Source organism: Ictalurus furcatus, chromosome 19 (genome assembly GCF_023375685.1).
Source record: "Ictalurus furcatus strain D&B chromosome 19, Billie_1.0, whole genome shotgun sequence".
Classification (NCBI taxonomy): Eukaryota; Metazoa; Chordata; class Actinopteri; order Siluriformes; family Ictaluridae; genus Ictalurus; species Ictalurus furcatus.
Window position 1 is genome coordinate 19,786,641 of NC_071273.1, and position 22,905 is coordinate 19,809,545.

At 38.6% G+C, this 22,905-nt stretch overlaps 2 protein-coding genes across 3 annotated transcripts; one reads left to right on the forward strand and one right to left on the reverse strand.

Annotated features, from left to right (window-relative positions):
• Positions 1-437: 437 nt before the first annotated feature.
• dclre1c (DNA cross-link repair 1C, PSO2 homolog (S. cerevisiae)) lies at positions 438-12,602 on the forward strand. Of its 2 annotated transcripts, XM_053650403.1 has the most exons (14): positions 438-825; positions 928-979; positions 2,348-2,432; positions 3,036-3,095; positions 3,834-3,889; positions 4,886-4,987; positions 6,087-6,159; positions 7,818-7,958; positions 8,076-8,177; positions 8,258-8,394; positions 8,844-8,898; positions 8,989-9,077; positions 9,188-9,282; positions 10,214-12,602. In XM_053650403.1, the coding sequence occupies exons 1-14, from the start codon at positions 717-719 to the stop codon at positions 11,035-11,037; spliced, it is 1,980 nt and encodes a 659-aa protein (XP_053506378.1). In that variant the 5' UTR covers positions 438-716; the 3' UTR covers positions 11,038-12,602. The 2 variants fall into 2 exon arrangements, with proteins under 2 accessions (XP_053506378.1, XP_053506379.1); XM_053650404.1 differs by lacking the exons at positions 438-825; positions 2,348-2,432.
• Positions 12,603-12,697: 95 nt separating this feature from the next.
• Positions 12,698-22,885, reverse strand: hspa14 (heat shock protein 14). Its single transcript, XM_053650406.1, has 14 exons — positions 22,799-22,885; positions 22,452-22,532; positions 20,905-20,987; positions 19,117-19,165; positions 18,854-18,959; positions 17,051-17,141; positions 16,839-16,943; positions 16,115-16,276; positions 15,859-16,014; positions 15,679-15,781; positions 14,717-14,932; positions 13,255-13,404; positions 13,060-13,127; positions 12,698-12,949 (listed from the first exon to the last, which is right to left on the reverse strand). The coding sequence occupies exons 1-14, from the start codon at positions 22,853-22,855 to the stop codon at positions 12,862-12,864; spliced, it is 1,515 nt and encodes a 504-aa protein (XP_053506381.1). The 5' UTR covers positions 22,856-22,885; the 3' UTR covers positions 12,698-12,861.
• Positions 22,886-22,905: the final 20 nt, after the last annotated feature.

Genomic DNA, 22,905 nt, shown 5'->3' on the forward strand with positions numbered 1-22,905 from the left:
ACTTTCCATTGTGAAAGGACTTACTGACTGCTATAAAGCACTGACACTGGAAACTCCTTCCATAAATATTAGATGTTAATTACACGTCTCCTCACAAACGTAACCATATCAGTGTTTATACATTTTCTCTGTTAAATAACAACACGATTAAAAAAAAAACCTGGGTATTATTAGACTTAGATTATCCGAAGTGTCCACCTTACAAATTAAAAACACTAATATATTAGAATTCTCAGAGTGCTTTAATATAAACCTGTAATTTGAATTGAATCCAGAACAATTGTCAGAGCTGTTGTTATAGAAAACCATTATCAAAATAATTATCAAAAGTATTCAACATTGCTCAACAGTATAATATATTATATGATATTATGTATGATATGATATATGATGTTATTTTATTATATTGTTTTATCATAATCATTTTGCAGGGATAGGCAAACGTTAGATCTTAAAATCCGTGTATGGGGTTAGTGAGAGCCGTGCAGTTTTTGGGTTTGAGTGATTTTGTAACGCATACCTGGCAACCCTGCTCTCATGGTTTCCTGTTATGGCGTGTGCTTGTGTTTCATTTCAATTCAAGTTTGTATTTAGGTAAGAGTAAGTGTGTGAAGGAGATGTTTTTGGAAAGTCAGAGTCTTCTTTCTCAGCTTAAACCTGTATATGAAGCTAGGTGGTTAGGTTAGTTAAGCTAGCATTGGTGTGAGAAAGTCAGAATGAGTTCCTTCCCTGGACGGATGAAGGAATATCCAACCATCTCCATTGACAGATTCGACAGAGAGAATTTACACGCCAGAGCTTTTTTTCTGTCTCACTGTCATAAAGGTAATATTTCCATTAAAAAGGCTTGTATTAAAGGCTTGTGCTTGCTGTGTGAGATCCTTTAGTTCATCATTGTCAAAGTGTAACATGAAAGTGTCTTTACAGATCATATGAAAGGATTGAAAGGACCTTTACTGAAAAGAAAATTAAAGTTTAGGTAAGGAACTCCACACATAACAAGCTTGTATTATTATTATTATTATTATTATTATTATTATTATTATTTATTATATCACAACAATGTTGAATTCTTGTTTGTGATTGCTCAGCTCTGACACTTGTTACGATTATTGTTCGACAAAGAGGTGTATAATTATTGATATTGTTCAGCGTTTTATACAGAGAGGTTTATTTAACATGTATGGAAGGAGTCTCCAGTGTCAATGTTCTGTAACAGTCATTAGGTTTTTCCACCACAGGAAAGTCTTCAGGACAGATGAGGTTACACGTTCTGGGTAGCATTATAAAGCTGTGTTTTTTTATGTGGAGGGGACAGTATGGTTTCAGTATGGTATCCATTAACACCAGGGGAGTCCAGTCTTATCCGGAAAGGGCCGGTGTGGGTGCAGGTTTTCATTCCACTCAAGCACATGGAAACCTGCACCCACACCAGCCCTTTCCAGATAAGATTAGACTCCCCTGGTTAACATGATATCTTAAGAATGAGCGATTGAACGTTTGTAGGATTTCTGTGGAATTATAATTGTAACCAGCAGATGAACTTAGATTTTAAATTGATCCAAACAAGGGATGGATGGATGGATGGATGGATGGATAGATAGATAGATAGATTCACTCACTCACTAATTAATTAAATGTGTATAAATTAGTAATTAGAAGGACTAGACTTCTTGGTGGTGGAGGTACCCCTGTCTGACACCACTGTTGGCTTTTAATTTTGTTTATTAACTCCAGAAGAGAGGGGGATATGTTGGCTTAGTGGTTAGCACGTTTGCCTCACACCTCCGTCTTTCCATCTTTCGGATGAGACGTTAAACCGAGCTCCTGACTCTCTGTGGTCATTAAAAATCCCAGGACAGTTCTCGTAAAGAGTAGGGATATAACCTCGGTGTCCTGACAAAATTCCCCCATTGGCCCCCTAATAATCTCCATCTCTGAATCGACATCACTCTCCTCTCCACTAATAGCTGGTGTGTGGTGGGCGTTCTGGCGCATTATGGCTGCCGTCGCATCATCCAGGTGGCTGCTACACACTAGTGGTGGTTGAGGAGATTCCCCCCCATACTATGTAAAGCGCTTTGAGTGTCTAGAAAATGGCTATGTAAGTGATAACAGGAACTAACTTGTCTCAAAGGATGTTCCACAGCATTAAAGGTAACTATGAATATTTAAATGTCATTCTTTAATAAACGAAACATTGTTACTGTTGGCAAATCTGCTTTGGGATGATGCATCAAGCCACATTGCACCACATAGAAATGGATTATTTTCCTATAACAGCACACCCCAAGTGTTTTATTCTTTGCTTAATCAATGACCAAACTTTTTGTTACTGTTGTTGTAGCTTAACTGTAAAGTTGTACTGCTCGTTTGTCACGAAGGAGCTCCTACTCAATAATCCAAAATATGGCTTCTGGGAAGACCGCATTGTAAGTTCTAGAAAAATGCTTATTTTTTTTGGATAAGTATACACTACCGGTCAAAAGTTTGGACACACTCATTCTTTATTTTTATTACCCCCACCCCACATTTTAGAATATTAATAAAGTCATCAAAACTCTGGAGTAACACAAATGGAGCTATGGGAATTATGTTGTGATATTAATTGAATAATGTAGCATCTTCAAAGTAGACGCCCTTTTGGTTGAGAATTTCCAGAAATGTATTCTTGGCGTTTTCTCAATAGATTTCTTGAGGAATTTCCCTGAGATGCTTTTTAAACAGTATTAAAGGAGTTCACACCTACGCCGGACTCTTATCGGCTGCTTTTCGGAATATTTCTCTCCGAGTCGTCCGTTTAATAAAAGATTTTTTTGTAAATAAAATGTTAGTTTTCTAATGAAAGAAATGAATATGTCGGTGCGATGATATTTTTCTCTGCAACACCAATTTCAAACATTTAATCACACACCTTCAGATCAAAAGCTTTTTAAAATCATGAGAAAACATTTCAGTCAAGTGTCTCCAAACTTTTGACCGGTAGTGTATTTCATTCATCGATATGCTTACTTTCTGAAAATATCTAATTCCAGGTTGCTCTTGAATTGGACAGTCCGACACATATATCACTGACTGATGAAGTTACAGGAGAGGTGAGCTCTGTCATGCTGCATTTATTTTGTCTTCTTAACTTCGAGGGTTCTGATCTCCTGAGTAATAATTTATCCATCCCAAAGAAAGTAAGGACAAAGGAATTTGAAGATGAAATATACTAAATAACTGATTTTTATAGTAAACAATAACATATGTTTACCAGCTCTATCAGAAACAAATCCGTAAATTACTCTTTAACCATCACCCCATTAGGCTTGATTCCCACATTATATATTCATTTAAAAACTAGATACCTCGGTGGATTCTACCTCTAGTTCACTAGTTAAGTCAACTTTATTATCATTATGCATATTGCACAAAGAAATCATGTCATGCACCATTTTGTTTTATGTCAAAAAGACAGGTAAGTGTAAAAAAAAAACACCACAAAGTAGAAATCTAAAGATAATGTGGAAATATCCCATATATTTGCTTAGTTCCAGTCACATCTGCATGGACAGTATCCAGTAAAATAAATAAAAAAAAAGGTATTGCAGTATGTTAGATCCCAAACCTTGAGGATGTAGTACACTCGTATTACACGTTGCAGTCTCTAGGGAACAGGAAGTAAGAGCCATTTCAGACACAGGACATGTGTACTGAAGTTCATCTCTGAGGGATGTGGTGTAGCCAGGAATCCTGGGAGAAATATCATTACATAATTTACATTAATCACACTGCTTATGATGTAAATATGTTCCTGTTTCATTCATTGCAAGCTCGTCTTGTATTCCCAGGCGGAAGATGTTGTTGTGACGTTGTTGCCGGCTGGACATTGCCCTGGATCAGTCATGTAAGCAGTTACTGCAGCAATCATAATTGTTAATCATAATATGTACCAGACACAGTATTATAATTGACTGATACATACTGCGATTGCGATACACCTTTAAATATGTTATAGAGTAGCGCTGTCACGATTCTGATAGTTTAGAAGGTGTCGATTTCATTTTTAACTGTTTTATATTAATGCACTCGTTATAAAACATTATACAGCAGTTTCTATAGTAACAACGTAGACAAGGAGTTGTGTGGCAGACGCTCCTCATAAACAGGGACGTTTACGGTAAGAAAACATCCATTTAGCATGTTGGAAGGAGTTTCCACTGCCGCTTGATTTTTAAAGCTGATCCTTTTTCGTTTTCCATTTTGGTTTCTCTGTAACATGACGAGCTGCATTGACTTCAGGCGAGATTTAAAACAAATTAAAAAAAAAAAAAGAGAGGCTGATGAGCTTCTATAACTTCTGTAAATGATGACAGGGACTGATGTGTGTCTCAGTCGTTCCACATCGTTATAGATAGAAAGTAATATGTTGTTCTTTAATTAATATAAAATTGTTAGCGTTGGCGAATTGTTGAAGTGGAAGAGGAATAAAATGCGTCAGAATGTGCTGTTAGTGGAGAATATTTAACTTTGGGGTGGTAACAGTTACCTTACGCCATGTTTGCTTGCATCACACCACCCCATTGTTGATTATTTAACTATAACCGCACACCCTGACGTGTTCTATTCCTGAAATGAAATTGCACTAGTGAAGCTTCAAGGTGACATGGTTAAGAGTAAATCAGTCGTAACACACTCATTAGGAAGGACATGAAGCACAATTTATGCTCACTTGCATATTCTTCCCTTCATCGGTATCAACACTATGATAAATTCAGGGATGTGTGTGTGTATACTGTATACAGTATCATGCCCTGCTTCTACAGCTTATCATAGACTAATGAGTTTTGTCAGTGTATAGATTTAAATGTAATAGTGTATATTTGCCTTTGTCTTCCTGCAGGTTTCTCTTTGAGGGGGCCCAGGGCACCGTGCTGTACACTGGGGATTTCCGATTGGCTGCTGGAGATGTAGCGAGGATGGAACACCTGCACTCTGGAAACAGGTGTGTAACATTGCATGAAGTTTGGTGTGACCCATTTCCACATCCGTATGCTTCATGTTGCTCAGTCAAAGGCAGGTTTATAGCACAGATGTATGAAGTATGTATGAATTCCATGCCAGATAGCGGCAGGAGAAAAATGTGAAAAGAAATGCAATGCAAGGGCTTCCAGGACCTTCTTCCAGTACTGTGATTGGATATCGATTGCATTTCAGTGTGACATGACTGCAAGACACTGATGACAGTGAAGTGAAATGCAGGGAAATGTGAAATAACGTTCACGTCTGATGCAAAGTTTTTCACTGAAGAGCTAAATGTGGTGGTTCAGCGGTTAAGGGTTTAGGCTACTGATCAGAAGGTTGTGATTTCAAATCCCAGCACCGCTAAGCTGCCACTCTTGTGTCCTTGAGTAATACCCTTCATCTTTTACTGCTCAGTTGTATAGTTTTTTACAGTTTTTTTTTTTTTTTTCTGAATTTTGGAAAATTCAATTTGGGAAAAATGTGAGCCAAATAAGTTAAATGTAAATGTAAAGTGACATAAGAGCAGTACAGTGAAGGTTTTGCTTTTCAATGTGGCACTTTGTACTCATGCCACAAAAAGAAAAATAATACAGTCTATATATTGCAGCTCACTTTTATTTATTTATTTATTTTTTTACATGGAATCTCGTCTAATCTTTGTCCATTTATAGTTACACGTAATGTTGTGGAAGGTTATCATTTCCATTATAAGAGCTATGCTGCAAAAAAATGACATCTTAGCAAGTGAAAATATAGTCATATTTATCTCATATTTCCTATTATAAGATCACAACAAACCAAATATAAGATTACTAAAACCAGCTTGAAATAGTCTTGTTCTATTGGCAGATCATTTTGATCATGTAATGTGATGTAAATGTCTATACAGAAAGGGGCAAATCATGTAAGGAATGCCACCGAATGTCGCTGTAATGCTTTTACACTGTGCGAAGACCATTACAGCACAGCAAGGACTGCACATCATCACATTATATACAACAGTCCGTGTAAAGTTGTAGCTGTTTTTCACTTTGGAAGAAGTTGAATGTGATTTCTCAGCTCCATACTCTTTATTACAGAGTAAAAGACATTCAGAGTGTGTATTTAGACAGCACCTTCTACGACCCCAGGTTCTATCAGATCCCTAGCAGGGTGAGTATTCCTGAACTGGCCATATATCATGGTTATATCATGGTTGAGAGTAAAAGTTTGCACCTGACAGGTTTTCTGAACAATAATGTAAAACACACTCGTTAAGAACAATTTATCGACAAGAACCGAATTCTAGGAAGAAGGAAACGTTTAGTGTAGGTGTTTCTTGCAAAGAGAGGACAATCTGAAATGAACAAAAGGAGCAAAAGAAAGAAGTGAATGTTTTGTTAGGGCTGTCCCAGACTCCAGACCTGATTTGAAGAAGGCGTGTGTGACATTTAGAGTTGACATTAGAGTTGATTCTGTGTATATCAAAAAATATATATAAATGGATTGGAGTGGATGGATAGATGGAGTGGATATTATTAATTAAGAGGATCTGAAAGGTAATTATAAAGAAGCTGTTTGAGAATATTCAGATCTCATTTAGAAAGGGAGATACTTTGGTACGCTTAAGTAAGTAATAGTACACTTGGGGTTATAGGAAAATAATCAACGATGGTTTGGTGTGATGAAGCAGAGTTACTGTTAACACACTGAAGCTGATTATTGTCTAATAACGTCCGGAAGACTTTTATTCCTCTTATACTTACAAGTCTGCCAACGATTACAATATTTAATTTATTATTGAGCAATATGTCATACTTTTTGTCCATTTATAGTTACACTTAATGTTGTGGAACGTTCATGAAATGAGTTAGTTCTGTTATTGTTTACATTATAAGAGCTACACTGTGAAAATTGACATCTTAGCAAGTGAAAATAGTCAGATTTATCTTGTATTTCCTATTATAAGATTACAACAAACCAAATATACGATTACTAAAACCTAGTTCTGGACATGTTTACTCATTTCCAGCTTGAAATAGTCTTGTTCTATTGGCAGATCATTTTGATCATTTTAAACATTTATTTCTAGAGCAAAGCGCAATTATTTGCCAATCGAATAAGAACATGTAAAGCTTGAAATGAGTAAGAAAATGTCTAGAAATAGGTTTAATAATCTTATATTTGGTTAATTGTCATCTTAGAATAGGAAAGACTAGATAAATTTGACTATATTCAAGATATTTCCGCTTACTAAGATGCCGGTTATCTCATACAGTGTGGCAAGTAATAATCTGGAAAGACCTTTGTAATATCACAGTCTAAAACTGGATTTAAAGAGAAGCAAATTAGTAAATGAATCACATGTAAATGAATCATACATAAATGAATCACATGTAAATGAATCACATTAATATGAATCACATGTAAATGAATCACATGTAAATGAATCACATTAATATGAATCATATGAACATGAATAAATAAATTAAAGACAAAAATAAAACAAAAATGTTAATTTTACTAAGATGCCGGTTTTTGCAGTGTAGAAACGAGCTGTTTCTCTCTCTCTCTCTCTCTCTCTCTCTCTCTCTCCAAAATAATAATCTATACATTCAAAAGCGCTGTTGGGTAAGGTAATTAGGGAACATCTGTAAACACTAACACTAAACTAAATGTTTTGTTGCTATAATGAAAATGACTTTGTATTCATTTTAAGGGTGTACAAACTTTTGCACTCAGCTATATCCATTTGGTGATATAGTCATATTAATAAAGTTCTGCCAATGTAATGTAATGTGAGTATAATGTGACTGTTGGTGTGACTTCAGGAGGCTTGTCTGGCTGGTATCAGGAAGCTGGTTCAAGATTGGATTTGTCTGAGTAAATATCATGTAGTTTGGTTGAACTGCAAAGCAGCATATGGTTATGAATACCTCTTCACCAATCTGGGGCAGGAATTTAATTCACAGGTACTAATAATTAAGCAAAAGAAGTGATGAATTAGGTGCAAGGGTAAACATTTGTTTTTGTGTGTGTGTGTGTGTGTTTTCTAAATCATTACTTGTCTCTCTCGGGTTTTGATGTAGGTCCATGTGAACAGCTTGAATATGTACAAACAAATGCCAGAAATCCTGGATCACGTGACCACAAACCGAGCAACACAGATCCACGCCTGCAGGCACCCCAAGGCATGTTACACTTCCCGTACTGCTAATGTGCACCACTCGGCAGCTGATGTTTCGGTATATTTATTTTCTGTTTGTGATAGGACGATGAGTTGTTCAGGGCGAACAGACTGCCATGTGGCTCTTTAGCTCCAGATGGTACACCACTGCGCATTATCAGCATCAAACCTTCCACTATGTGGTTTGGAGAACGGACCAGGAAGACCAACGTCATCGTCAAGTACAATATATATCATCTATATCTATAACTAACTAACATCTCCAGGTGCTGAATGCACAAAACTTTAGGTATACAGTTTGCACACCCCATGACAAAATTAAGCCCTTTATTGCACACTATTATAACTCCACTAGATGCCATGCACTGCCTTCTTCACATTAGGTCTGGAAAGTTAGAGTCATCACAAAGCATCTGTTTAGGTTTTTTTTTTTTTTACCCTTATGTTTTAGATTTTTTTTTTGTTGCAGGATACATGCACATTTTTATTTTATCCTCACCTGGAAAACATGGGGGGTGTAAACTGTTGCACTATAGTGTGGCTAGGGTCTACATCTGTAATGGAAAAGTCAGGCCTATTTGACTGTTACACTGATGCTAGGCTCCAGATCAGTCATCACTGCTGGCTAGAGATGCATGAAAGAATAAACACGTTCCTGTGACTTTTTCAGGATGGGGGGAAGCTCCTACAGGGCTTGTTTCTCTTTTCATTCCTCATACTCTGAGGTAAGACAGACTTTTGGAAAATGATTCGATGTTACGTTAGTAATAATTACATCCAGTCAGTGTACGGTATGTCCATTCTTCTATAATCAGATCAAGGATTTCATCTCCTACATCAATCCCGTTAATATCTACCCTAACGTGGTTCCATTGGGCCGAACCGTGGAGGACGTCACCAAGATGTACGTCTTCGTATACGTTATGAATGAATTGATTTATTTATATATTTATTCATGTTTTCCTGTGCTTGCTTGCTTCATCCACCTATTCTGACTGCTGTTTCCTTTTTCAGACTGAATCTTTTGCGTAGAAATTCAGAAAGGACAGAGGTCGTCTATAAGCCTCTTGGGAAGCTGAAACGAGCCAGAATAAAGTCCGCATCGCAAGGTATCGCAGTATAGTATGCACCTTACGCATAATCTGTCGTTTGGAGTTTTTTTCAGTAGTTTCATGTGTTTTACCTGTTGCACTGCTTGAACACCAGAGTTCAAATATACAGAGAGCAGGCTGCTCACAGGATCACGTTCTTACACTGAGATCTGCACTTGCGACATCCGGTAACTCTGGATTGCAACGACCAACGCACATTATAAGGTTACACGACCATGTTATATAGAGGATGAAAAGAGCTTTTCGGTCGTTTTCAAACAACAACTGAAGCTGTGGAAATCTGGCAGTTTAGCCGACTTTGGAGCTCTATTTCTGATTACGGAGCTCGTTGTGTTTCAGACAGTCATTTTCAAAGTCAGACACTTTGTTTATTCAAACAAAATTCTTAGAAGAATTTATCAATTTATTTACAGTACGTCTGAAATGGTAAACCCGTAGTACGTTTTGTTTACAATGTTAAACCTCTGTTCATAGCAATTTTTTGATTTATTTAGATTTATACAGTGCTATGAAATAGTATTGGCCTGATTTCTTCTGTTTTTTTTTTCAGAAAATTTTAAAACGAAATACGACATAAAACAAAGGCAATCTGAGGCAATTTAAAAAATATATATATATATGTATTAATTGAAGCAAAAAAGTGATCCAACACCTATCACCAGTGTGAAAAATTGCCCCTTTAAACTTAAAATCTAGTTGTGCCACCTTTAGCAGCAATAACTGCAACCAAACCCTTCTGATAACTGGAGATCAGTCTTTCACTTACTTTCTAGGACTAGGACTTACTCCTGTGCTTTGGATTTGCTGCATAATCCAGTTGTGCTTGAGTTTCAACTTACGGACTGAAGACCGGACATTCTCCTTTAGGATTCTCTGGTAGAGAGCAGATTTCATGATAAAAGTTGCATCGTGTGTTTTTGCGTACCAGGCTCAGACAGTGATGACGAGCTGTTTGGGGAAGTTGCTGTAACACCAATGAGAAAGAAGCTTGCTGTGAATGAGGAGAAAGAGGACCACAGCCCGAAAAAATCAGATCTCGAGGTCATAGAGACACAAATTCTACCACAGCTACAGGCTTCAGCTCAAACATCCAACTACATGGACTGCACAGAGTCAAACGATGATGATGATGATGATGATGATGATGATGGTGGTGGTGATGACGTGGAGGAGGAACATCCTGCATGTCAGTCATCTGGGGATGCCACACCCACTCCATCTGGCTTAGGTATGTCCCCACCCCCTCCAAAGCCAGCTCCGCCCAGCTGGAGTACGTTCTTCACAGTAGAGCCGGTTGTGACCGATGACAGCTGTGAGCTGGAGAACAGTCAGAACAGCCAGACTCTGTCTACTGATCACACAACGTCGCAGTCCCCCGAGCTCTTCAATGATGATGACGAATCCGAGTCAGGTCATGTGACTTCCTCTCAGTCGACGTATGTATCGGAGGCAGCTTTAGAGAGCCTCAGCCAACTCGACACGGTGCCTGTACAGTGTAACGCCACGCACACAGGAAACGTTTGTCATTTGTCGGTTGACACACAACCGGATTTGACTGACCGTCACCAGGACCAGTGCGATGTCACAGACCACACAGAACCAGTTTCAGATTCACAAGTGTCATCTGATTTCGATCTGCCAATGACTCCGGGCTCCAAGGCTCCTCAGCCAGAGGAACTGAAGGAGCTGTACAGGAAGTTGGCAGCTGGAGAGGACATGACCACCAAAAATCATCAGCAGGGTTCAGTCTAATCAGACTGTCCTCAGCTGAACTGATCATCTTGCCAAATGAACAAAAAATAAATAAATAATGTAACCATGTATAACAAAACATGCTTTAAAAGAAATAATTATTGTATTTTTGAGCTACAAAAAAAAAAGAGTAATTATGAGTTCCTGGCTCATGAGCTGACCATTCCAAAATCAATGAAGATTTGGTTATATTGAAATACTGTCATTTATAATTAATAAATAGAAAGTTTGAAACTATGATGAAACTATGAAGGGAAAAATGTTCACAACTGCCTTAAATGTACAAGTACAGCCTAAATGAATTGTCTGTATTGAAATGTTTTTTTTTTGTTTGTTTTTTTTACATTCCTTGTTGGATTTGCTAGTGTGCTTAGGATCGGTATCCTGTTGAAAGTTCAACTTCAACTTCTAGACAGATGGTCTCACATTATCTTCAAGCACTCTTTGATATGATGCAGAATTCATAGCTGAATCAATGAATGCAAGCTGTCCAGTCCCTGAGGCAGCGACTGTAATGTTGATATTGTAACAGAGGACACATTCTGCCACATTATCACCATTACATATACCTGACATAAGAAATCGAGCTCCAACGCGGTAGTTGTGACGTGTCAGAACACATCGGTCACTTGTCTTGGGTCTTATATCAACTTTGATAGCTAACGCTTGTTGAAATAAATCTTCAGAAATGTTTATGGCAGTCATGAAAACCTCATGTAGCCCTCTATACACTACCTTTACATAGCGTTACAATTTTCTGAACGTCTCGCTGTTCCAATTGATCCTTCAACCACGAAAACCTCACTAGAGTAATCTTGATTTTAAAAAGTCTTGGTTGTAAACCTTGTTAATTGCCGTTTCATGTTCAAATAAACTCAGTACACATTGTGTACTATACCAAAAAAAAACTCTCCCAAAACATTGTAATTCTTAAAAGTAGGTCGCACTCGCAAAAAAGGTTAAGAGCCACCGCTGTACCGTTTCTTTCCATCAGTTGTCATGTGAAGCCTGCATGAATATCATTCTAACCTCATGCTCGAGGACGAAATGTCAGTAAACCACACATACGTTACTCCGGCTTTAGAATAACACACCAACAATAGATTTAACTGCAGCTGCCAGACCAACGTATGTAACGTAGAAAATGGTAAAGGTGTTTCCTGGTGTGCATGACTGACTAAAAAAAAGGTTTTGTTGATCCCATCTGACCTAAACAACTCTGACTGTGGCTCTAACGACACCAATGGGTTTCTCTCTGGAACAGTTTATTGTTGTAAACAGTTTATTTTGGACATGGCATGCTTGCAATTATTTTTAAATGTTTGTGAAGTACATAACATTGCCACATATGGTTTAGATAAAAAATAGATTTTAAAATAAATTTTTGATGACAAGTGTTTGTTGGGAGGAAGTACATTTGCCTTTTTTTTTTTTGTTTTTGTTTTTTTTAGTGGAACTGAATTACACAATTTTTGTATCCCGCTTTTATAAAGGGGTGGCATTAATTATGCACCACACTCCACATATCCCACCTTTGCCATTCCAGTCCCTAATCAATAGAGCATCCGTGGCGTTTTTAAGCTACATGGCACTCTTAACTAGCGCAGCATATGTTCTGACATTTACTGTTTAAACTTAGGTCAACATACAAAGACTTAACGGAAAAAAACAACAACATTTATTTAAATGTCAGATTTAAAGAAACATTCATTTGAGGGAACATGTGATTGTTTTGGAATGCCCAGGGGTTTCTACAGAACACTTGCATCACAGGTGCTGTGGTTTAAACGTTAATATAGTACACCATGAGCGTATGAAGGTTTCCTATGACGCTGCTGCAGCTGTTTCTATAGTAACAGCCTCCGATCTGCCGCTGCCTTGCTCTGTACAAGTGACGTGGAGTGAACCGTCTCTGAAAAAGGCACATACACACAGCTTTAGTAGAGCAATTAAAGCAACACACTACGACTGTGCGTCTTCTGCATACTCTACAAGAACAATACTCTAAGGCGTGGACTTTACCTCTTCATTGTAACCACTGTGACAATATCATGCATCTCCTCTTTAGGTTCAAGGTCCCTAAGAACAATCTGCAGGACCCAAATGAGGGAGGAAAAAAAAGAAAAAAAGAAAAGATTAAATGCTGCAATTAATACTTTGACCACAATGAATGAACTGGTATGTTATAATCTTAAAGACTGTGCTGGTGTAAGAGACCTGTGCTAAAGGTTTCTGGGCCTGGTACAGCTCCAGACACACAGAAACCAGGCTGCCGGGACCCTGCAGCGTGTGTTGGCGACGGGCAGGGAGGGGCGTGCCGGATGGAAACAAAACAGTGAAGAGGTCTGCCCCAGACTCGTCCACTTCCTGCGAGATAAGAGAGCAGTATCGGTCAGCCTGGGAATCAATAGCAGTAAGCTAATCTTTTCCTCTTTCATGCCCAAGTATTCTGTGTAGTATAATTCTAGTTAAACAGAAAACCAGCACATAGGCCAGGGTTCCCAACTGTTTGGACAAACCACCCCAAATGTACGTTATGAATTTAGTGTGACCCCCGAAGCCTTTGGCATTTTCATTCCTTGTTATTTATAGTCACACTTATTTCATATTCAATAAACGCAATTACTGTTTTTCCACCGAGTCAGAGCCACTTGATGATGAAGAAAAAGCGGAGGTAGATGAACGGAGGAATTTGTCCTTTTTATTGTTGAACTCCTACACAAGTAGCGCATGTTAAGGTAGCGAAAAAAATTAAAATAGCATGAACACTTCATTTAAATGTGGTTTGTGACTAAACCTGTTGGACACATGATATGACAAAGCTGTTATCAAGACTTGTGCATGTTCAGGTAAGGTACACCTGGCACTACTCAAATAATTCACAGTGTGTGAACAGGTTCAGATATACAATGGGGGTCCAAACGTCTGAATGCACATGGAAAATATTGAATATTCAAGATCTTCTACATGCTGCACTATTTCTAGTTCAATATTTATAATATTTTCTTATAGCCACTTCCCATTTTGTGAAGCTCGACAACTTTTTGCCGCACATCACAGCTATATTCCTTGGTCTAACCCATTGTTATGAATGACACAGGGAATTTGACATGTGTTAACTCATTTCTACCCCTGTGAAACAGGAAGTCATGGTTGAACAATTTCCTGTTCCTAGTCACCCAGCTGTACAAAAAAAAAAAAAAAAAAAAAATTCCACCAGGAATATACTTCAAACATATTTCATGAATTCATAGGGGTGTCAATAATTGTTTCACACCTATATTTAACAGATTTTTTTTGATAAACCTGTGTTGTGTTTGCAATTGTTTGATATCCACAACAGCAGAGTATTTTTGTGATTTTTTTTTTTTTAACAAAAGATCAAAAGGTTAAACAATAGACAATTTTTCACAGCCTTCTTTACTCATATTTACCAAGGGTGCCAATATTAGTGGAGGGCACTGTATATACATGCACACATACATAATTGTCATTATATTTTTGCTCCAATTTACAGATTTGCAGCATAACCACCACCACGATCATCATAAAGTACAAACTGATTACATGGCTGCAGTGCAACAATAGAATAAATGGCACAATAGCAAGATTCTACACGTCCAGAATATTTCAATGATTTCATAAAAGCCTGCAAAAGGTGTGAAGGTTTCTCCCTCACCTTGACCAGGATGTCACTGGCACAGCAGTCCACAGTGATGGACTCCTCGCCCAGGTCCAGGCTGTCCTTGCCCACCAGGATTCCCGCCTGCATGGCTGCACCCACCGGGATCACCTCGTCTGGTGGAATCGAGCAGAGCAGTTCCACGTCTGGGAACAAGTCTTTGATCATCTGCTGCAGTTTGGGAATCCGTGCTGATCCTCCGCTCAGAACCACCTGCAGGACGGATTACAGCGTTAGTGCTAAAGCCCTGCATTGTTGGAATTGCTGCGTATGTGGCTTACAGTGACTGAAGAACAGCATTTCAGAGAAGTCCCGTTATGTGTAAAGTCTGTATTTTTGTTGAATTTAAAAATGCTTTTGATTTCTGTGATTTTGTTCTTTTTAAAAAGGCAGAAAATACTTGTCTACAGCGTTCCTGAGCAGTGTAATGAAAGCGCTTGATCACGGCACAGTCGGTATTGGGAGGGATGGCATACTAACGCTCCCTTGTCAATCACAGTGTTACAAGCCAACCGTGTGTTCATCTGTGACCTCATGTATGTGGAAGAGGGCAGACAGCACTTTCCTGAGAGTTTAAACAAAAAACACTCGAAAGGTCAGATGTGTGTGTCCTGAAATAAATAAATAAATAAATAAATCCTGTCACATTAAGGCAGAAAATCAGATGCGAGTCACTTTGTATTACTGCTAATACCTAATACATAACCTTATCTTCACTCTTTCCAAATGTCCTCCAGCACTGAGCCGTACAAAGCTCTTCAATGCCCTCAAATTACAACGTTACACACTACACATGAACTTTAAATGTGAACATCAGTAGGATGTCTGATTAGTGTACTGCCGAGTCATCCTTCTATTGCCCCCCCCCCCCCCCGAAATGACGCACTTTAGTTTAATTAGAAACATTCAGCTTTACTTCACAGTAAAACACACTCCTGGCTCCCCCTAGTGTTCATTACCTTGTTGACATCTGAGGTAGAGAGGTTGACTTGCTCCAGGAGTTTTCTGATTGGCTGGATGCTCTTACTGAACAGGTTTGAGCAGATCAACTCGAAGCGTGCTCTGTGAAACACGCAGAACATTTAGATCTTTTTAACGTTTAAGTATTACAGCGACGTGCGGGTGGAACAAGTGCTTACCTGGACACATTACACTCAAAGTCCACGCCATCGTAGAGCGAGTCTACGAAGCAGTTGGAGCTGCCCAGTGTAGAGAGAGTGTGTTTGGCTACATCGGCACTGTTCATCAGCTTCATCATCGCCCTCAGGTTCCCACTCACATCATGCTTATACAACCTGTGGACGCACGCACACACTGAGATCCAGTACAAAGACAAAGACAAAGACACACACACACACACACACACACACACAATATAAGGAGCTGCATATTTACTTTTTGAACTCGCCAGCCAGATACTGAGCCAGAGCCTGTGTGAAACTCTCTCCTCCGGTGCTGTGGTCGGTGTGTGTGGCGAGCACTCTGTACATCCCACTGTTCACCTCCAGAGCCGTCACACTCAGTGAAGTGCCGCCCAGCTTATATACCAGCACGTGGCTAAACAAAATGAGAGGAATAAACATTAACCAAGAAAAAAACACTACACATTTCATGGTATTATGTTATACTCTCATACATTATATAGTGAAAATGAAGCATATTCAATTAAATTCAGCTCGATTGTGAGCCTGAAGGTAATATATTCCTGTGTAAAGATGTGTTAATTACTACTATTAGTTAATAAATCAATCTTAATTTAAAACATAACCGTGATTTTTGATATTTGCTCCTGTGATATGAATAGATGTAGCATGTATAACTGACACTTATCTTTATTGAGTGGTATCTGACGCCATTTTAAAAGGAATTCGACCACCCTAGTTTTAATCATAATATTAATTGCTATTTTACGTCTCTATTTTTTTTGTTTATACCACGGCTCTGTTGAATGCTCGACTGTGATTGGTCAGAAGGTGCTGATTAATTTTCCATAACAACCACAAGGTTAATATTAAAATGTTCCCTCTAATAGGTCTTATTTCTATAATAACGTACACGGAGACTTTTAAGTATGTGTGTAAGTGTAAATACGGTGAGATTTTCTGTGAGGAGACTCTACCTCTTCCCTGATGGAGAGTCCTGGCCGATGCCGTAGGCCAGGAGTGCAGCAGAGGGTTCGTGAATCAGACGGAGAACGTTGAATCCGGCTCCTTCTGCAGCGTTCCTGAAACAAAGTAGCACCAGAGTGCAACACACGCTGTCACACCAAACGCTACTTTAACACCGATATATAGATATTGCATTTTTTAAATTTACTGACCAGTCCCATACCTCAGTGCCTTTTTCTGCATCTCGCCAAACTCAAAAGGCACAGTAATGACGGCGTCTTTAACGTCAGAACCCAAAGCTGACTGAGCAGTCTCTGCGTGCACACACACACGAATCTCGTTATTGATTAGTTGGTCTGCGCGGCACGGGGTTACTCATTACGTCACTTGTGTCACTTCAAATACTAAAGTTGTGTCCCAAATGAGGTACTATACACTTACACTATACACTGTATACTCTACTGTCTAGAGTATGAATTTTAGAAAGGAAATATCGTCTCAAATGGAACACGAGCGATTTTTTTACTACTCGGAAGTTTAAGCCGTTTCTCAGTCGATGGTGCATGACGTCATACGCGTGTAATGCGACGCTGCTAGCTTTAGCAGATACCCAGAGTCGCCGACAATGACTTTCTTCACTTTACTGTTTGTATACTTAGTTTTAGGTTATATACTTAGTTAATTTTATATTTTAGTATTTATCTTTTCTTATTTTTAAAAGCACTGAATTAAACTACAGTCCTAAATGATTAATATATATTTTGGTGTGGGTCTGTGTGTATTGGGTTCTTTTCAGTCTTATATAATTGGACAAACAGTTGTGTACAAGTTTTAGTCTGAAGTTTATATTTGTAACACTCATTATTATTATTTATTTTAAATTATACTGAAAGTTTGCCCTAACCCCATCCGATTAATCGAAAAAAATAATAGGCCAACTGATCAATTATGAAAATAATCGTTAGTCGTAGCCCTAGTTTGCTATTACACAGCACATACGCAGACGTTTTTAGAGCAAAAAACTGCCAACTGATGGGAGGGCTGAAATTGTATTTTCATTCTATACAAAATACAGCAATGAAAAATAAATAAATAAATAAATAAATAAATAAATAAATAAATAAGGTAAAACACTATGCCAAGTGTGTGTAGAAATCACACAAATCTCTAGAGCAGCGACAACAGAGAGTCGGCACTAACTAATACAGATTACACATAATTCTATAATAAATTAGTTGAAATTTTTTGTGCATCATGTCTTTCTTTGTTGGACCAAATATCCAGATCCCCCATTTCTGGAGTGCTACATCTCTGTCCTTCAGTTCGATATCTACAAAAACCATTCAGCGAGTTTGATTCACTTCCTGTGAGTCAAATCGCTCAAAAGTTCACTTGGAAGAGGCTCGTAAGACCTGCGGCTGTGTCCCAATTGGGATAGCATCTGAGATGACCCAAATGGTGGTATGTTGAAATGAGTCTCCCAAAGGAACCTGGACGTCCTACTATTTCTGGTAGTTTTTTGAAGTGTGGATCCATGGACACTTTTCCAGCTAATATTGCCCACAACTCCTTGCGCGAGGAAGGAGGAGTTTTGCGACCGGTTTCTTGCCGACTTCAAGGACGCATTTTAGAGAAGTGTAAATCAAATGTGGAAAAATAAATCAAGGGAATGATGTATTAAATTATACAGTATAGTATGAATTATAATGAATAATGAATAAAGAAAAGCAATGAGGAGTGCGTAACTAGGCAACAATGATCTCTTCCGTTACATGACGTGTTAGTATGTCCTTTGTTACACACTCAAAAGTATGTACATACTTGTTCATCACAAAAAGAATACATACTTTTAGGGCATAATACAAGCATGCTAATACGGATGCAGGGCTGGTGTTTTAGTCCACACCCGAGTGTGACTGCTGTTCTCACCTGCCTAAAGGACCGCACTGAGAACACACCAGGGTTCCGTTCAAACGGACTACACACTGCGTTAGTGAAAGCAACTTTAGAACTCATACTGGCTTACCTTTAATTTTGTGGAAAACCAATTTGGCTACGTCTTCAGGGGACACGTACTTGGTCGTCTCCCCCATGTCGAGTTCATACATGGGCAAATCTCCCTTCTTGACAATCTGAAGTTGTGATCAAGGACACCACCAAAGAATAATGCAATACATAACATGCTTGGTGTAAATATTCCCCCCCCACCAGCTATGGCATTCCTTCCAGTAATAACCTTTCCATGTTCCTTAGTGATCAAAAAAGATCACTAATCAGAAGTATACTCACTGTGCATTTGCTTTCATCTCTGTGTGCTTGAGCCTCTGGGTCATCATAGCTGAAAGAACATGATGTTCAAATTATTTTAACCTTCACATCTCCCCCCACCCCACAGAGGCATAAAACTGAGTGCAAAATATTTCTAAATATACAGTCATGTGAAAAAATAAGTACACCCCATGGAAATTGTTGGCTTTTTTTTTTTTTACATATTTCGACAAGCAAACATTTGATCCTCTTTGAAACAGTGCCAATTAATAAAGTTGATGTACTTAAACAACATTTATTCAACAGAAATATCAATAGATGTGATATTCTTCTGTGGAAAAAGTAAGTACACCCTTGGCCTCCGAAGCTAGTATTGCCCCCTTTAGCAGAAATAACTTCTTGTAGGCGTTTTGCATAATTGTCCACCACTCTCTGATATTGGCTTGCTGGAATTTTTGACCACTCTTCCATGCAAGATGTTTGAGGGTTTTCTTGCATGTACTGTCCGTTTCAAATCCCCCCACAACATTTCAATGGGATTCAAATCCGGGTTTTGACTAGGCCATTCCATAACCCTCCATTATTCCTTTTTGAGCCATTCCTTGGTGGATTTGCTAGTGTGCTTAGGATCAGTAACCGGTTGAAAGGTCCACTTTCGGTTCAACTTCAACTTTTGGATAGATGGCCTCATCATCTTCAAGAACTCTTTGATATGATGCAGAATTCATAGCTGAATCAATGAATGCAAGCTGTCCAGTCCCTGAGGCAGCAAAGCAACCCCAAACCATAACATTTCCACCACCGTGCTTCACAGTTGGTATGAGGTGCTTCTCCTGAAAAGCTGTCTTTGGTCTGCACCAAACATGTCTGTTGTTACTGTGGCCAAACAACTCTATCTTTGATTCGTCTGTCCAGGGCACATTATTCCAAAAGGCCTGGTCTTTGCACAAACTTGACCTGCATGGGAGGCGTGCCAGGAAAAAAAAAACCTTTGAAAGACTACAGTTTGCCAATGAGAGTATAGGCAATCTCTTTCTGAATGCAGAAGCATGCACTCTGACACCAACAACTGCAAGACTTACTAGCAGTTCCTGTGATGAAGTTTTGGGGTTCTTGGGAGAGTTCTTTTTGCCTCAGACAGTCTACTCGTGAGCTGAATTTGCTGGGATAGCCGGTCCTGAACAAATAGGCAGTCGTTTGAAATCTGTGCCATTCGTAGATGATTTTTTTTGATTTTTGTTAGATTTTTTTTCTAACAATGGAATAATGCATTTGGAGATCTTTTTAAATCCTTTGCCAGACTCACAGGCATCCACAACATTTTTTTCTGAAGGCCTTACAGATCTCTTTAGATCTTGAACACCTCATTATAACTTTTTGGATTTGACGGTGTTCTTAAAATTTCAACGTGTCTGTTTTTTGTTCATTTAAATTGTGAAAATTACTATAAAATGCCATTTTTGTGTGCCATTTGATAGAGTGCATCAACTTCATTAATAGGCACTGTTTCAAAAAGGATCAAGTGTTTGCTTGTCCTAATATGTATATTTAAAAAAAAAATTTTTTTAAAACCACCAAAATTTCCATGGGGTGTACTTATTTTTTCACACAACTGTAGAACACACTTCTATGTTGTCCTAAGGATGTGCAAACATTTTCACTCAATTGTACATAAAATGGGCAGCATGGTTTATGGTAGTTTAAAAAAGCAAGCTGCTTGGAAGAACAGCTTTAATAAAAGGTCATCTGTCTTAACCAATGAGCTCCATGTAGTGATTTGATTTTGGAAAGAAGAGACATGAGACCTACCATCTGCCAAGAATCTGCTTCACTTTCACCACAGTATTGGCAGCGTTCCTTATTCTGCCCTGCTTTGCTGCAATACCAACAATCTGAGAAAAATAGCAACAGTAACAAAAGAAACTATTATTGTGTGTTCAGTATACATTTCACTGCGGGGAAGTCTAAAGAGATAAACATTAAGAGCAAAAGGATGGAGATTTTATTGATTTCAACAACATAGGCTTAAAATGTATGCATAAGCTGTGTACCTATTAGAAAACCTTTACAATTTGAGAAACAATTTTGTGATTTCAGTTCCAGAATTATTGGCACCCTTCGTAAAACAAAAAGTGCCTAGTTAATTCGCTTAATTTCACACGGAAAATATGAGAAATCAAGCTTTTTACATTATTCTAAGGGGAAAAAAATATATCAATAGACATATATATATCTGACACTTAGATTCTAAGACCTTGGTATCCGTATTGTATGTTTTGCTGCTGTGTTTTCAATGTGTTTGATTTGAACTACAACTAGGCATCTCAGCTTGGTGATATTGGTTTACATAATCAAACCAAATGTGCCAATCTGAACATCGACATCAGGACCAATACTGGAATGAAACACTGGACTGGTACCAATAAGGATTTGATACAGTTTCTGATCCAAATGCTGACATTCTTATTGTATCAAAAGTGGATAAAAGATCCCAAACAGTCAAGTCCTTTAGCAGGAACCAAAGCTGTTAATGTTGCTCATGATGTCACAGCCAAAGCAGTGCAGTTTTGACTCAAGTCTTGATTGTGCTTGCATCTTTACAAGATCTAAATCATGAAAACCAGCCATGCTGTTTCACTTACACTATCTCACCAAATGTATGCAGACACCTAACCATTCCATCCCAAAACCATGGGCATTCTGGGAAGGCTTTCCACTAAATTTTGGAGCGTGCTGCCTGGATTTGTGTTCATTCAGCAACAAGAGCATTAGTGAGACCAGGAACTGATGTTGAGTGAGGAGGTTTGAGGTGCAGTCGGTGTTCCAGTTCATCCCAAAGGTGTTCAGTGGGGATGAGGTCAGGGATCTGTGCAGGCAAGTTCTTCCACCCCAACCTTAACATACCATGTCTTCATGGAGCTCGCTTTGTGTACAATGCTGGAACAGGTTTGGGCCTCTTAGTTCCAGTGAGGCTAAAATGTAAAGCTACAGCCTACAAAGACATTGTAAACAATCGCGTGCTTCCAGATTTGTGGCAACAGTTTAAGGAAGAACCCCATACGGGTGCGATGTTCAGGTGTAATTTATAGTGTACGTCTAAAGCTAGAATGTTTAAAGGTGCATTAAATAAGCATGGGGAGGCTGCTGAAGGTCAGGATTGAGGAACATCCAGATGACGTGGTGGTGATGTTATAATTTAAGAACTTTCTCCAACTAGGTCCAAGGAAACTCTGAAAGCCTGTTCTGTCACTTTGTCTGATTCTGGTGCTCTCTTAAAGCTGAGAGAGTAGCAGTCTTGTACAAAGATGAATGTGTCAGTAAGTGCAGTTTTTTTTTTTGGTTATTATTATTATTACCTGTTCAGTTTCTCTGTACGCCACAACAGCTGGAGTGACTCTGTCCCCTGCGTCATTGGCCACCACATCAGCCCGTCCATCCTGAGACAGAAAAGAACAATAACTAATCATCCTAACACAGAGCTAACCCTACTTTTTATCTCATTTTATGTAAGAGATCTACATCCTGATGTGTACTGAAGGCAATGCTGGACTACAGACTCATTACTACTCTGCTAGAACAATGTACACAGCTAACTCTGTGTAGTGCCACTTAGCCAGCTAGGTGAAAATACGGTTTAACCGTATTTAAAATGATAATAAATAACATGTTTGAACAAATTATAAACACAATGGTCAATGTTTACCTTGAATACTGCAACACACGCACATGTGTATCCAAAATGCACGCCGATAGCAGCCATGCTTTCCACTTTAAAAAAAAAAAACTTCCACTGCTACCGGAAGCCGGTCC